Below are 13399 nucleotides of genomic sequence, written 5' to 3'. Positions count from 1 at the left end.
GCAGAAATTCTCAGTAAAATACTACCATACTGAATCCAGGAATTCATAAAAAGAATTATACACAAGACCAAATAGGGTTTATTCCAAGAATGCAAAAATGGTTCAATATTTGAAAATTAATGTAATTTATCATATCTACAGCATAAGAAGAAAAACCACATGATTATTCAGTTAATACAGAAGAACATTTGACAAAATTTAATATCCATGCATGACTTTTAAAACAGCAAATTATGAATAAAGGAAGAAATTCTTTAACTTCACAAAGAGTATCTGTAAGAAACCTACAGCAAATATGTATTTAGATGAAAGACTGGATGCTTCCTCCTAAGATTGGGATCCTGGGAAGGATGTTCACTGGTACCATTCTTATTCAACATACTGTGATAAATCTTAGCCAGTGTAAGGTAAGAAATGGAAATAGCTAGCGTACAGATTGGAAATGAAGAAATAAAACTATCCATCTTTGCAGGTGGCATTTTCTACATATATGCCAAGGAATGTACCAAAAAGAGAAAACCCTCCTAGAACTAACGAGTGCAGCAAGGTTGCAGCATAAAAATCAACACAAAAATCAGCCATATTTCTATATACTGAAAACGAACTGGGGAAAACAAAATTTAAAACAATATCATCTACAATGTCTAAAAAAAAAATTAGGTAGAAATCTGACTGACCACATGCTAAACTTGTATGTTGGAAGTTACAAAATGCTGATCAAAGAAATCAAAAGATTAAATAAATGGAGAGACATATTATGTTCATGGATTGGGAGACTCAACATAGTAAACGTGTCAGTTCCCCAAAATTTAATTATTGGTTTAACTCAATTCCTATCAGAATCCCTTTGGCAAGAATTTGTTGTAGGTATAAAAAGGTTTATTCTAAAATTTATGTGCAAAGATAAAAGAACTAGACTAGCTAAGACAACTTTTAGAAAAGAATAGGCTGAGTGTAGTGGCTCACACCTATAATCACACTTTGGGAGAGCGAGGCAGGCAGATTACTAAAGCCCAGGAATTCAAGACCAGCCTGGACAATGTGGCAAAACCCCATCTCTACAAAACAATGTAAAAAATTAGCTGGGCTTGGCGGCACACACCTGTAGTTCCTGCTACTTAGGAGGCTGAGGTCGGAGGATCACTTGAGCCCCAGAGATAGAGGCTGCAGTGAGCTGTGATTGCACCACTGCACTCCAGCCTGGATGACAAATTGAGACCCTGTCTCAAAAAAAAAAAAAAAAAAAAAATAGGATAAATAGGATAAAGTAAAAGAATTCACTCTACTTAATGTTAAGACTTACTAACAGTAATCAAGTAATTAAGACACTGTTATTGGATGAAGGGAGAGACATATAGATCAAAGGGAAAGAGGGAATCCAGAAATAAACAACACTACTATATGTTGAATTGATTTTATAAGGTACAAAAAAAGCATTTCTATGGAAGAAAGCTAGTTTTAAACAAATGATGCAGAAACAATTAAACTTCCATAGTAAAAAAACAAAAAAACTGACCCAAACCTGACACTTATACAAAAATCAATTCAAAATGAATCATGAATTTAAACATAAAACTATAAAACTTTTAGGAAAAAATAGGGGAAAATTTGGAGACCTAGGGCTAAATGAAGAAGGCTAAAAGATGACACCAAAAGCAACCTATGAAATAAAAGTGTTGATAAGCCACAGACTAGGGAAAAATATTTGTAAACATTTTCACAAGATATGTTGTATCTAGAATATACATGTATGTATATATATATACACACAATTCTAGATACAACATATATGTGAATATATATATATACCTTTTTTTTTTTTTTCCAAAATGGAGTCTTGCTCTGTCACCCAGGCTGGAGTGCAGTGGCACAGTCTCAGCTCACTGTATCCTTCACCTCCTGAGTTCAAGCAATTTTTCTGTCTCAGTCTCCTGAGTAGCTGGACTTACAGATGCACCACCATGCCCAGCTAATTTTTGTATTTTTAATAGAGACGGGGTTTTACCATGTTGGCCAGGCTGATCTTGAACTCCTGACATAATCCACCTGCCTCAGCCTCCCAAAATGCTGGGATTACAGGCATGAGCCACTGTGAATATATTTTAAAATATATTCTCTTGCCCAGCCGAGAATATATTTTAAAAGTCTCAAAATTCAATAGTAAACAAATGATACTATTAGAAAATGGGGGCCAGCCATAGCTTACATCTATAATCCCAGCTCTTAGGGAGGCCAAGGTGGGCAGATCACTTGAGGTCAGGAGTTTGAAAGCAGCCTGGCCAACATGGTGAAACCCTGACTCTACTAAAAATAGAAAAATTGGGCGTGGTGGCGCACACCTCTAGTCCCAGCTACACGAGAGGCTGAGGCAGGAGTATCACATGAACATAGGAAGTGGAGGTTGCAGTGAACCGAGATCATGCCACTGCATTCCAGCCTGAGTGACAGAGTGAGAAGGTCTCCAAAAAAAAGAAAACGGGCTAAAGACATAAACGTGTTTCACCAATGAGGGTGTGCAGATGGCAGCTAAGCACATGAAAATAAGTTCAACGTTGTTAGCCATAAGAGAAATGTAAAATAAAACCATATGAGATATCACCACACACCTATCAGAATGACAGAATTTTTTTTTTAATGGTGTTAACACCAAATGCTGGGGAGGGTATGGATAAACTGGATCATATGCTGTTGGTGAGAATATAAAATGATACAGCCACTCCAAAAAGCAGTTCAACAGTTTCTCTACAAACTAAACATGCACATACCAAAAACAGCTATTGAACTCCTGGGCATTTATCCTAGAGAAATGAAAACTTATGATCACATCAAAACTTATACATAAATGTTCTTAGCAGCTTTAAATTGTAATAACCAGAAACTGGAAAGAAACTCTCATATCCTTCAATAGGTGAATGAATAGTTATAGTTAAACTGTGGTACATACCATGGAATACTATTCAGGAAAAAGAGGGAGAAACTATTGAAATGTGCAACAGATTGTATTGATCTCAAGGGAATTATGTTGAATTTTAAAAGTGAATCTCAAAAGGCTACATGCTGCACGATACATGCATTTCATTTATGTAATATCCCCGAAATGACAAAACTAAGAAGTGGAGAACTGATTAGTGGTTGCCAGGGGACAGGGACAGTGGAGAGGGGATGAGTATAAAAGGGTACCATGAGAAAATTCCTTTGTGGAAATGGAACAGTTGTGGTTACATACACGCACACACAAATAAATGTAAAAATTGGCAAAAACCGAATAAGGCCTGTAGTAAACAATATTGTATCAATGTCAGTTTCCTGGTAGTATATAAGATGTCACTATTAGAAAAAGCTGGGTGAAGAGTACACAGGACATTATATACTATTTTTGGAAATTCCTGTGAGCTTATTTAAAAATCAACAATTTTTAAAGATAAGTTTATAACTTAAAGGTAAGTATATATAACTTTTGTTAGGTATTGCCAAATTTCCCTCCAGAACAGTTGTACCCATTTGTGTTCCCATCAGAAATATGAGACTGCCTATTTCAGCCCAGCTTTCTAACATAATGTATTATAATACTTTTTAGTGTTTGCTAATCTATTAGGTGACAAATGGTCTTTTAGTTTGCATTTCTCTCATGAACAAATTTGAGCATTTTCTGTTCATATACTTGAGGACTATTTTTACATGTTTTGTATGAACTGTTTGCTCTTTTTCCCCTCTTTCTATTAGGTTTTTGTTCTTTAGTCCTTAAATTTTAGAGTTCTTAACATATTACAGGTATGAGGCTTTTGTAGTAAATATTGCAGTTTTTCTTCCAGTTTATCAGTTGTCTTTTGACCTTCTGGTGCTTTTTACCATGCAAAAGGTTTTATTTTTATGCAATCTTATATTTCAATCTTTTTTCTCAGTTTTGAGTCAAGGTTATGTCTTATTGCATGTGGATTTGGGGTCATCATTTCTCTACATGAATGTTTTAGGCAAACTGGCACATGTTTTCCTCTGCTATTTGTATGATTTCATTTTTACAGTTAGGTTTTTAATCTACATGGAGTTTTTCTCTTAGGTATGTTGTATGATATGGATCCAGTTATAGCTTTTTCTAATGATTATCCACCTTTCCCAACAACATGTATTAAAGTGTCCATCTTTACCTCCAGTTATTTGAGATGCCACCTTTATCATATTCTAAATTCCGTATATGATGGTGTCTGCTTCTCAACTTTGTATTTTATTCCATTGGACTGTTTGCCTACTCCTGCACTGGAACCACACTTTAGTAACTATAGAAGTTTTAATAGTATATTTTAATATTTGGTAGGGATAATTCTTTTTCATAGTTTTTCAATGTTTTCCTGGATCTTCTTGCATGTATGTTTTTCCATATACTTAGTGTCAACTTCCTAACTCCATGTAGTAGTAATGTATCTTTCAGGAGTGTTTGATAATTTTCCTTGTGTAAGTACTTAATATTTTGGGTGCTATTGTAAATGAGGTTTTCTCTATCATTTTATGTATTGTTTTTTGTATTTATAAAAGCTATTGTTTTTTGTTTGTTGATTGATTGAGGCAGGATCCTGCTCTGTTTCCCAGGCTGGAGTACAGTGGTGCAGTTATAGCTCACTGCAGGCCAGACCTCCTGGGCTGAGGTAATCCTCCCACCTCAGTCTCCCAGGTAGCTGATACTACGGGTGCACACCACCATGCCCGGCTAAGTTTTGCAGAGGTAGGATTCCCCATATTGACCAGGCTGGTCTCAAACTACTGGGCTCAAGGGATCTGCCCACCTCCGCCTTCCAGAGTGCTGAGATTTCTGGTGTGAGCTACCTCACACAGCCTGTCTATCTAGTTTAAATATCAGTTATACTTGCTTTGTAAAAGGAATTAGAACATTGTTTTTCATTTTTTTTCTTAATCCCAAATGTGATAGTATGTCCTTCCTTCTTAATGCTCTAGATAAATTGCCAAAATTGATGAACTCATAGTTGGGTATTACATAATACTCCTAGTTCAGTGGTACCTTCTTACTCCTGCCTTTTTTTTCTTTTCTTTCTAATTGCCAAAGGGTGTTTATTTCATTTTTGTCTTTTTTTCTTTTCGAAAAACTATGCATTTCAAAAATTACTTCCTTTAAATCACTCAGACTTTTAAGACATTCCTTGTGGTCTGTGTTCTGATCTACCCAGATGCTTTCTGTTTTTTAGCATTTTCAGATTTAATGTGGACTTAGTCTTTGTGTCAGTATTTTTAAATCAATGTTAGATCTTTCTGGTAGTTTCCTCTTCAGTTCGCCCCGTCAGGTTTTGTGTGTTTACTTGCTCTGTTTTTGTTTTGGTCTGTCTTTGCTTGCCACAAATCCCATGAAGCAGTAAGGGTAGGGTAGGAGCAATAGAGATCATGTTTGGTCTTTTTTTTTTCTCCTTTTAGTCACAGTTATTTTGAAGTTTTGGTATCTTCTCTTTTCAAGTTAGGCTGAAGATATGATTTCATGTGGAATTTACTTTTTCCTTCTTACTGTTTTGGGGAGGAAATAGTATAAAGTAGGTATCTATATCGCTGCCTTTTTTTTTTTAAGTTCTGAAGAATGTTTATAGCATATTATATACATTCGTTCTTTTTCGTCTGGTTTCTTAGGTATAAACTATAGAAAAGATTAATTAGAAGTGACAGTGACTTTTAAGGGGTGAATATAGTACAATTAACCCTTTTCTGTTGTTAAAGGTTACAGATGAGGCAATTTAAAAAGAATTGGAAGTGTGATTTAGATTCGGCCTTGAATAAATTAGAGGTATGACATTTATTATTTTATCCTTCTGAACCACAATTCTGTCTAGGAGAAAAGAAAAAAAAGACATTTATTATTTTAAATACATAAATGGGATCTCTGAAAATCAATAGCAACCAAAAAGTTTGGAATAATAACTCCATTTTATGAAAAGTTTTAGAAATGTGGCTGTTATACAGAGAAAATGCTCAAGAAAAGGAAGTTTTATTTTTCTTACAAGTTAATATTTTGAAATGCAAACATTTTAATTTCTAGAGTTGTAGACTGTTTTAAAAATAATTCTAAAAATAATTGTTCAGTTTCAAAATTAACTTACATTACAGTAAAATAATAATTCTAGCCGGGCGCGGTGGCTCAAGCCTGTAATCCCAGCACTTTGGGAGGCCGAGGCAGGTGGATCACGAGGTCAAGAGATCGAGACCATCCTGGTCAACATGGTGAAACCCCATCTCTACTAAAAATACAAAAAATTAGCTGGGCATGGTGGCACGTGTCTGTAATGCCAGCTACTCAGGAGGCTGAGGCGGGAGAATTGCCTGAACCCAGGAGACGGAGGTTGTGGTGAGCCGAGATCGCGCCATTGCACTCCAGCCTGGGTAACAAGAGTGAAACTCCGTCTCAAAAAAAAAAAAAAAAAAAATTCTAAACTTAGCCTTTAATTCTTTTTTTTTTTCCCCATTTATTTATTTTATTGCTTTTTAGGTTTTGGGGTACATGTGAATAGCCTTTAATTCTTGAGGGTGGGCAGACTCACTCAGTTCACAAGAAAGCTGAGGTACTTGTCATGGATGGCTACAGTACATGAAATGGTGGAATAAAGCCCAGATCACACAGAACTCTCCAACCATTTAGAGTATAAGAAATGAGCACCTTAAGGATGACTATTACTTTTAAATTTAATATCATTTTTATATTTATGTAGTAATTGTTGCTTTGGTTTTAATTAGAACTTTTATATCCTTTAGACTACTTTTTTGTTGGTATGAAAAACTTTTTCAGTTTTTAACAGAAATTATAGAAAGATAGTAAGTTTACTGAAATTTACTTTGTAGCCACTTTTGTAGAATGTAATGTCCGAAATGATATTTGGCCATTTATAATTTGGGCCTACATAACATTAAAATGCAATTTCTAAAAGTGGTAAAATAATACATTGCCCTGGAGATAGCTCAAATCATGCTGCTTATCATCTGTTTTCCATAAAATCCATCTCCACTGTCAAGTTCAGGTTTGGGGGTGAATATATAGTTAAACACTTTAAGACCTGGATAATCAAAACAAATGTGCATTGCTATTTGGAATTTATAGAGGCTTTACTATAGCCAGAAAAGCAAAGTTACAATAGTATATTATTGATGTGGTGCTTGTCAGTAAGTTTGTAAGATCTGCAAATTTTGTCTTACTAATTTATGTATATCTAATGCATAAACGTGCTTGACCCTAAAATCATGTTTGCATAAATGACATAGTTTTCATTCCTTTTTTTTTCTTTTTTGTTTTGTTTTTAATAATTTTTATAGCATTGTAAAGAAAGAGGTGACTGGACCAGATTGGGAAAATTGTACCTAAATGTAAAAATGGGCTGTGAAAAATTTGCGGATTTTGAGACATTTTGTGCTTGCATTGCTAAAACACTTACAAAAAACTATGAAGAAGAAAGACCAGATGTTCCTTTTTGTGAATTTGCTGAAACAGGTAAAATGTAACTTTTGGCCTGAATATATATTGTGTATGAGGATGATGTGGTGTTCTTTTTTGTTTTTTAGAGACAGGGTCTTCCTCTCTTACCCAGGCTGGAGTACAGGGGTGCAGTCATAGCTCATGCAGCCCCAAACTCCTGGGCTCAAGAAATTCTACTGCCTCAGCCTCCCAAGGAGCTGGGACTACAAGCACATGTCACTATACACAGCTAATTTTTTTATTCTTTGTAGAGACAGGGTCTTGCTTCATTGCCCAGGCTAGTCTCAAACTCTTGCACTTAAGGGATCCTTCCACCTAAGCCTCTCAGAGCACTGGTATTGTAGACATAAGGCACAGCTTGGCCAGTGGCAGTGTTCTTAACAAGAATGTAAAACTCTTTAATATTTTCCAGGTTGTGAATAAATTAATGCAGGTTTCAGATACTCTTCCTTCTGTTTCTGAAGTTTTCCGTCTATTTATTAAGTTAGATTATAATGATAAAAGGTGAGGAATTGGTGTTTTAGTATCAGATGTTTTATATTCTTATTTTTCTTTTCACTCAAATTGGTAAAACTATTGCTAGCAAATTATACTGGAGCACCTGAATTTTTGAATTATTTAAGTTGTTACTCTCTTTACTATTACAAGTAAACAGAATTTATATAGTTTTGAATTTGTTTTGTTTTTGACCTGAGTTCTTTACTACTGTAGACTTTATCAGGGGTTGGCAAACTTTTTCCGTAAAAAGCCATATAGTAAATATTTTAGGCTTTGAACACGTGCGCATGTGATCTCTATCACATTGGTTTATTTTGTTTTTAAACGATGCTTTGAAAACAGGAAAACCATGGTTGGCTCATAGGCTATACAAAAACAGGGCACAGTTTGCCAACACCTGGTATTTGTGGTAGTATCAATAATTCTGTATTAGTTTGCCTCTTCCATCATTTTAAGTGACTACTTTATTTTCTTTTATATGCCTGCTTTTTGTTTCAGTTAGCAAAGATCCACAAAACAGTAAAGTAGATAAAAGTGTGCTGGGAAGAATCGGAATCAGTGCTTTGTACTTCTATCACAAGCTGTTGCAGTGGTCCAAGGTACTTCATGGAGTTTTTGTCTTAGCTTGGTATAAAGAGTATTAGCTTTAAAATTATGAACAGAATGTAAGTTAACCCTGCAAATTAGGAGCTTGCTAATAATTATTACAATTGATAAAATGGGACCCAGACTAGTGAGTGCTTTATTAGATGGTATATTAAGCAAATGACTACTATTTAAAATCTCAAACTGGATGCAGTGGCGTGTACCTCTAGTTCCAGCTACTCAGGAAGCTGAGTTCAAGACCAACCTGGGCAGCATGGACAGATTCCTGTCTTTAAAAATAGTTGTTATTATAAAAATAAATAAAATCTCAGTATAGAGAACACTTAACCCATGTATGCCGGAAGTTGCAAATTTTTTTGTGGAAAAAATCAGACCTTGGTGATGACCTGGAGCAGTAGGATGTAAATAACTCCCACAAGCTTAACATTAGACATAAATGGATTAAGAACCCATGCTAAATGTCATATTTATTTGAAGTAACTTTCAACTCATATTATTTTGCCAACACATGAGTATCAGTTATATTGTAATTTTAGAAGAGTTCAAGATACATTTCTTTTTTTTCCTTTGTGATGGAGTTTCACTCTTGCTGCCCAGGCTAGAGTGTAAGGTGCAATCTTGGCTCACCACAACCTCTGCCTCCCGGGTCCAAGCAATTCTCCTGCCTCAGCCTCCCAAGTAGCTGGGGTTACAGGCATGCACCACCACACCCAGCTAATTTTGTATTTTTAGTAGAGACAGGGTTTCTCCATGTTGGTCAGGCTGGTCTCAAACTCCCGACTTCAGGTGATCCACCTGCCTCAGCCTCCCAAAGTGCTGGGATTACAGTTGTGAGCCACTGCACCCAGCTAAGACACATTTCTTAAGATGAACTCAGAATACTCACAATTAACAGAACTTCTTAAAAATCACCTCTTAGAATACCCCGGAACACTATATACAATATAACTTGATGTCTCTGAGGCTTAGCTTACCATAGTTAGAGGTGGTTTAGTGACTCAAGACCATATTGTATTACCATTCTTTAGATACTCCTGAGGTGGCAGGTGGAGTTATAGACTCAATAGAGTTCAAGTAGAGGACAGGGAAATCCAAAATAGGGAGGAAGTGCTCAGGGATGGAGTTATATAGAGAGTGGAGTAGAGATTGTAGTCACTATGGATTTAACTATTAAAGTATATCTTTTGTTACTTGCTACTTTTATAAAGAGGTTATTTCACAATTGAATATGTTCAATAACATTTAAGTACATGGTCACCTGTATACCTACAAAATTCATGAATTAAAAAAAAATTTTTTTTAACCTAGAATGGTTAAATAGAAAGCCTCCAGGCTCAAAAGTCTCCAGGAGGCTTTGTTTTTATTGTGTGGTGGGCCTGAAGTGGGCAAGGTGTACCTTGTGTCTGCTCTCACAGTCGAGCTTAAGGTTGGTCATAGCATTAATATCCTGACTGTTTAATGCTTGGGAATTTAAGGACTACCTAACAAGAAGATCCTTTATAAAAACTCAGACTGGGCCAGGAGTGGTGGCTCATGCCTGTAATCCCAGCATTTTGGGAGGCCGAGGTGGGCAGATCACTTGAGGTCAGGAGTTCAAGACCAGCTTGGCCAACATGAAACCTCATCTCTACTAAAACATACAAAAATTAGCTGGGCATGGTGTTGCATGCCTATAATCCCAGCTACTTGGGAGGCTGAGGCAGGAGAATTGTTTGAACCTGGGAGGCAGAGATCGCACCACTGCACTTCAGCCTGGGTGACAGAGTGAGACTCCATCTCAAGTTAAAAAAAAAAAAAAAAAGGAAGACTGATTTTGCTGAAATTTTAGAGTATTTTTAAATTTTATTTGGTTATTATTTCTTAAGACAGTAGATTGGTGAATTGTATCTATTTTAATTAAAATTTTAACCAATTTATTTAGAAAAGTATTTTATCACCTTAGTATGAATTTTTTAATGAAACCTATTCCTTTTTTAATATAAAAGTAAAATCATTGAAATTGAACTAAACATATCCCTTTAAAAATGCACTCATTTATACGGTCACCTTGAAAGTACCTTCACATCGTAATAAGCATTTGATTCAAATAGTATAGGATATAAAACAAGGGTCTATACACTAAGGCCCATGGGCCAGAATTTACCCAAAGCCTGTTTTTATACAGCCCTCAAGCTAAGAATTTTTTTACGTTTTAGAAGAGTTATAAATTTAAAAAACAACAATCAAAAAGAGTGTACAACAGACTAAATGTGGCCTGCAAAGCCTAAACTATTTACTATCTGGCCATTTACAGGAAAAGCTTGCTGACTCATGGTATAAAATAATTATTTATGTCCAATTTCTGATGTCTAAACCAAAGGTAATTTTCATGTAGAATACATGAAATAATTAATCTACTCAGTTAATAATTTTAGCTAACAATTGTATTTTATTTTTCACTATCATTCTTTTTCTAAATTTTTTGGAAGGTAGGGCAGGGGTTTTACCACACTGCCCAGGCTGGTCTCAAACTTCTGGGATCTAGTGATCATCCTATTTGAGCCTCCTCCTGAGTGTGTCTAAATTTGATAACAAATTATTTTCATTTTTATTGTGTCTCCCTCCTAGATCCCAGATTGACCAACAGAAGAGAAGCAAAAACGTATAATCAGTAGTTTTCTAATGTTAAATGGAATCCTTTTGTCAAATGAAATCTTAAGGAGAAGTACAGTGTATAAAACAAAAAGAAGGCTGCTGATAAAGGGGGTCTTGTGATATTGGTGGGAAGGGTGGTTAATATGAGGGAGAACCTTGCTTGTTCCTCTTTCCCTTTCATCTGTGAACAGTAAGGGGCTTAAGGAAAGAGTCTCGGAGCAGTTCAGCAGTCTAGGATGATGATTCAAACTGGATAATTGGCTTGTGAATAATTATCAATGGCTTTGTGTATCTATAATTGATTGATACCCAATTAGCATTCTTTATTTTTATTCTAGGGAAGGAAGGTCTTAGATAAACTATATGAATTAAAAATACACTTTACAAGTTTAAAAGGACTTATAGGGCCTGAGATGTTAGCATCAAGATGTCAGATTGTGAATGTTGCAGCAGAAATTTTTCTAAAAAGTGGAAGCCTAAATGGTGCCATTTGGGTAATGAGGGGTAAGTTCTGATATATGCAAGCATAAAATAATTTGTTAAACTTGTTATGCATTTTTGTCTGTGTAATTAGTTTGTTATTGAACGTTGGTTAATAGCTTAGTCTAAACCCTAGTGAAGATATGGGGTAGGAAAGGTTGTTATGTAAACTGAAAGAGAAAAGTTAACTTAGCCTTAATAAAGAAGAAATTATTGAGCCTTTGTTGATTTAGAAACTAGTTCTTTCTATGGCCTGGGCACCATACTAACTGCTTGCCCTGAATTATCCCAATTAATCTTCATAGAACACTGAGTTTGGAACTATTAAAATCCCCATTTTATTGATAAGAAAATGTTGCCAAACATACTGACCAACTTGCCCAAAATGACATAACAAGTAAGGAATGGAGGCCAGACTCAAACCCAGACACTCCAGCTTCGGAGCTCAGGCTTCAGCAGCTATGTAAAACAGAAATCCTGATTGTAGTATGCATAAACTCTGTCTTCACACATATAGGCAAACGTGACTTCAAACCAAGATGAGTAGAGCTTACTTTCCTTGGTAAGGCAATTTTTCTAAGCAGAAATTACAATGACATTAAGCCAGCAGGAACAAATAAGGTTAGTTTGGTATGAGAAAAATAAAAGAGCACAATAGTGTTATGACACTAATGAAGCTAATGATAGCTCTGGCTATTTGGACCATCAGGCAGATTTTATTTGATAAAGTGGGATAAGAATGAAGAAACTTCAAGGATAACAAGAGTTTAGGTGGGAAGATAGAATCAATAAATAAAGCAAATGGAGAACTTTAAAACACACTAACACACGTGCTAGCACATAATGAATACATGTAATTCACATATAGGCACATATATGAACATGTGATTCATATATGGGAAATATATGTGTGTAAAACACCTTGTATGTGTTCAGTGCTGAGGGTTTAATACAGAGGTTGTGAGTAGGCTTTATTCAAAAGCTTGTTTGTAGAGGTATTCTTCAACTTAAACATGATGAGTGAGGTTCCCTAAGTGGGAAGAGTGTCAAAATACAAAAATATAAATTAGTGAAATATAAGCCAGAGCTCACAAGCTCTGTGAGGAAAGAAGCGATGTAGCAGGAAATGGGAAGGGGAAAATAGTAGATAAAAATGAGCTTCGGTCACCTTACAATAGGAACCACCTGCCTAAAAGTTTGTGGCAAAACCAGTCTTTCTCAAACTAGAAACTGGGGGAGTTTTAGGAGGGATATGGAGTGATCTGTGGAGATTTTGTTTTACATTTCAGTGTTGCCATTTTTAGACTAACTTTAAACTTCTATCAATTCTTTTTTTGCAGTGACAGTTTCAACTAAAAGTAATTTTCATAAGTAAAATTTTATTTCTACAAAAGAAGAGCCCACAGAAGTATGCTCCATTGTTCCTGGAATTTTTTAATTCTTAAAGGGTTCTGTAGCGAACAGGCCATTCCCAAGAAAGGAAATACAAATGGCTCAATCTCACTGATAATAAGTGAGATTAATAATCAGTTGTAATAAGAGAAATGTACATTACAATTACAAATATCGCTTTTGAACCCATTAGACTATCAAAGATCAAAGTTTGGTGATATGCTTTTCATGAGGGTATAAAGAAATAGACATTCACAGAGGTTGTCTGTAGGAGCTTTTTGGCAAAATAAATGTAAGAAGTTTAAAATGCATTTTTTTTCATTTACTAATTCC

At 35.4% G+C, this 13399-nt stretch overlaps 1 protein-coding gene across 1 annotated transcript in view; it reads left to right on the top strand.

Annotated features, from left to right (window-relative positions):
• TOPAZ1 (testis and ovary specific PAZ domain containing 1) overlaps positions 1-13399 on the top strand; it is a 91901-nt gene that overhangs the window by 59046 nt on the left and 19456 nt on the right. Inside the window, exons 13-16 of the mRNA XM_032298096.1 lie at positions 5713-5779; positions 7297-7471; positions 8453-8553; positions 11533-11698. Coding sequence (XP_032153987.1) covers positions 5713-5779; positions 7297-7471; positions 8453-8553; positions 11533-11698 — 509 coding nt within the window. The remainder of the gene's footprint in view (positions 1-5712; positions 5780-7296; positions 7472-8452; positions 8554-11532; positions 11699-13399) is intronic.

The sequence above is a fragment of the Sapajus apella genome, unplaced genomic scaffold (assembly GCF_009761245.1).
Source record: "Sapajus apella isolate SASKATOON/1434 unplaced genomic scaffold, GSC_monkey_1.0 scaffold38, whole genome shotgun sequence".
In the NCBI taxonomy this organism is placed as follows: Eukaryota; Metazoa; Chordata; class Mammalia; order Primates; family Cebidae; genus Sapajus; species Sapajus apella.
The sequence above is the reverse complement of the archived record's forward strand: the minus strand, read 5'-3'. Positions and strand labels throughout refer to the sequence as shown.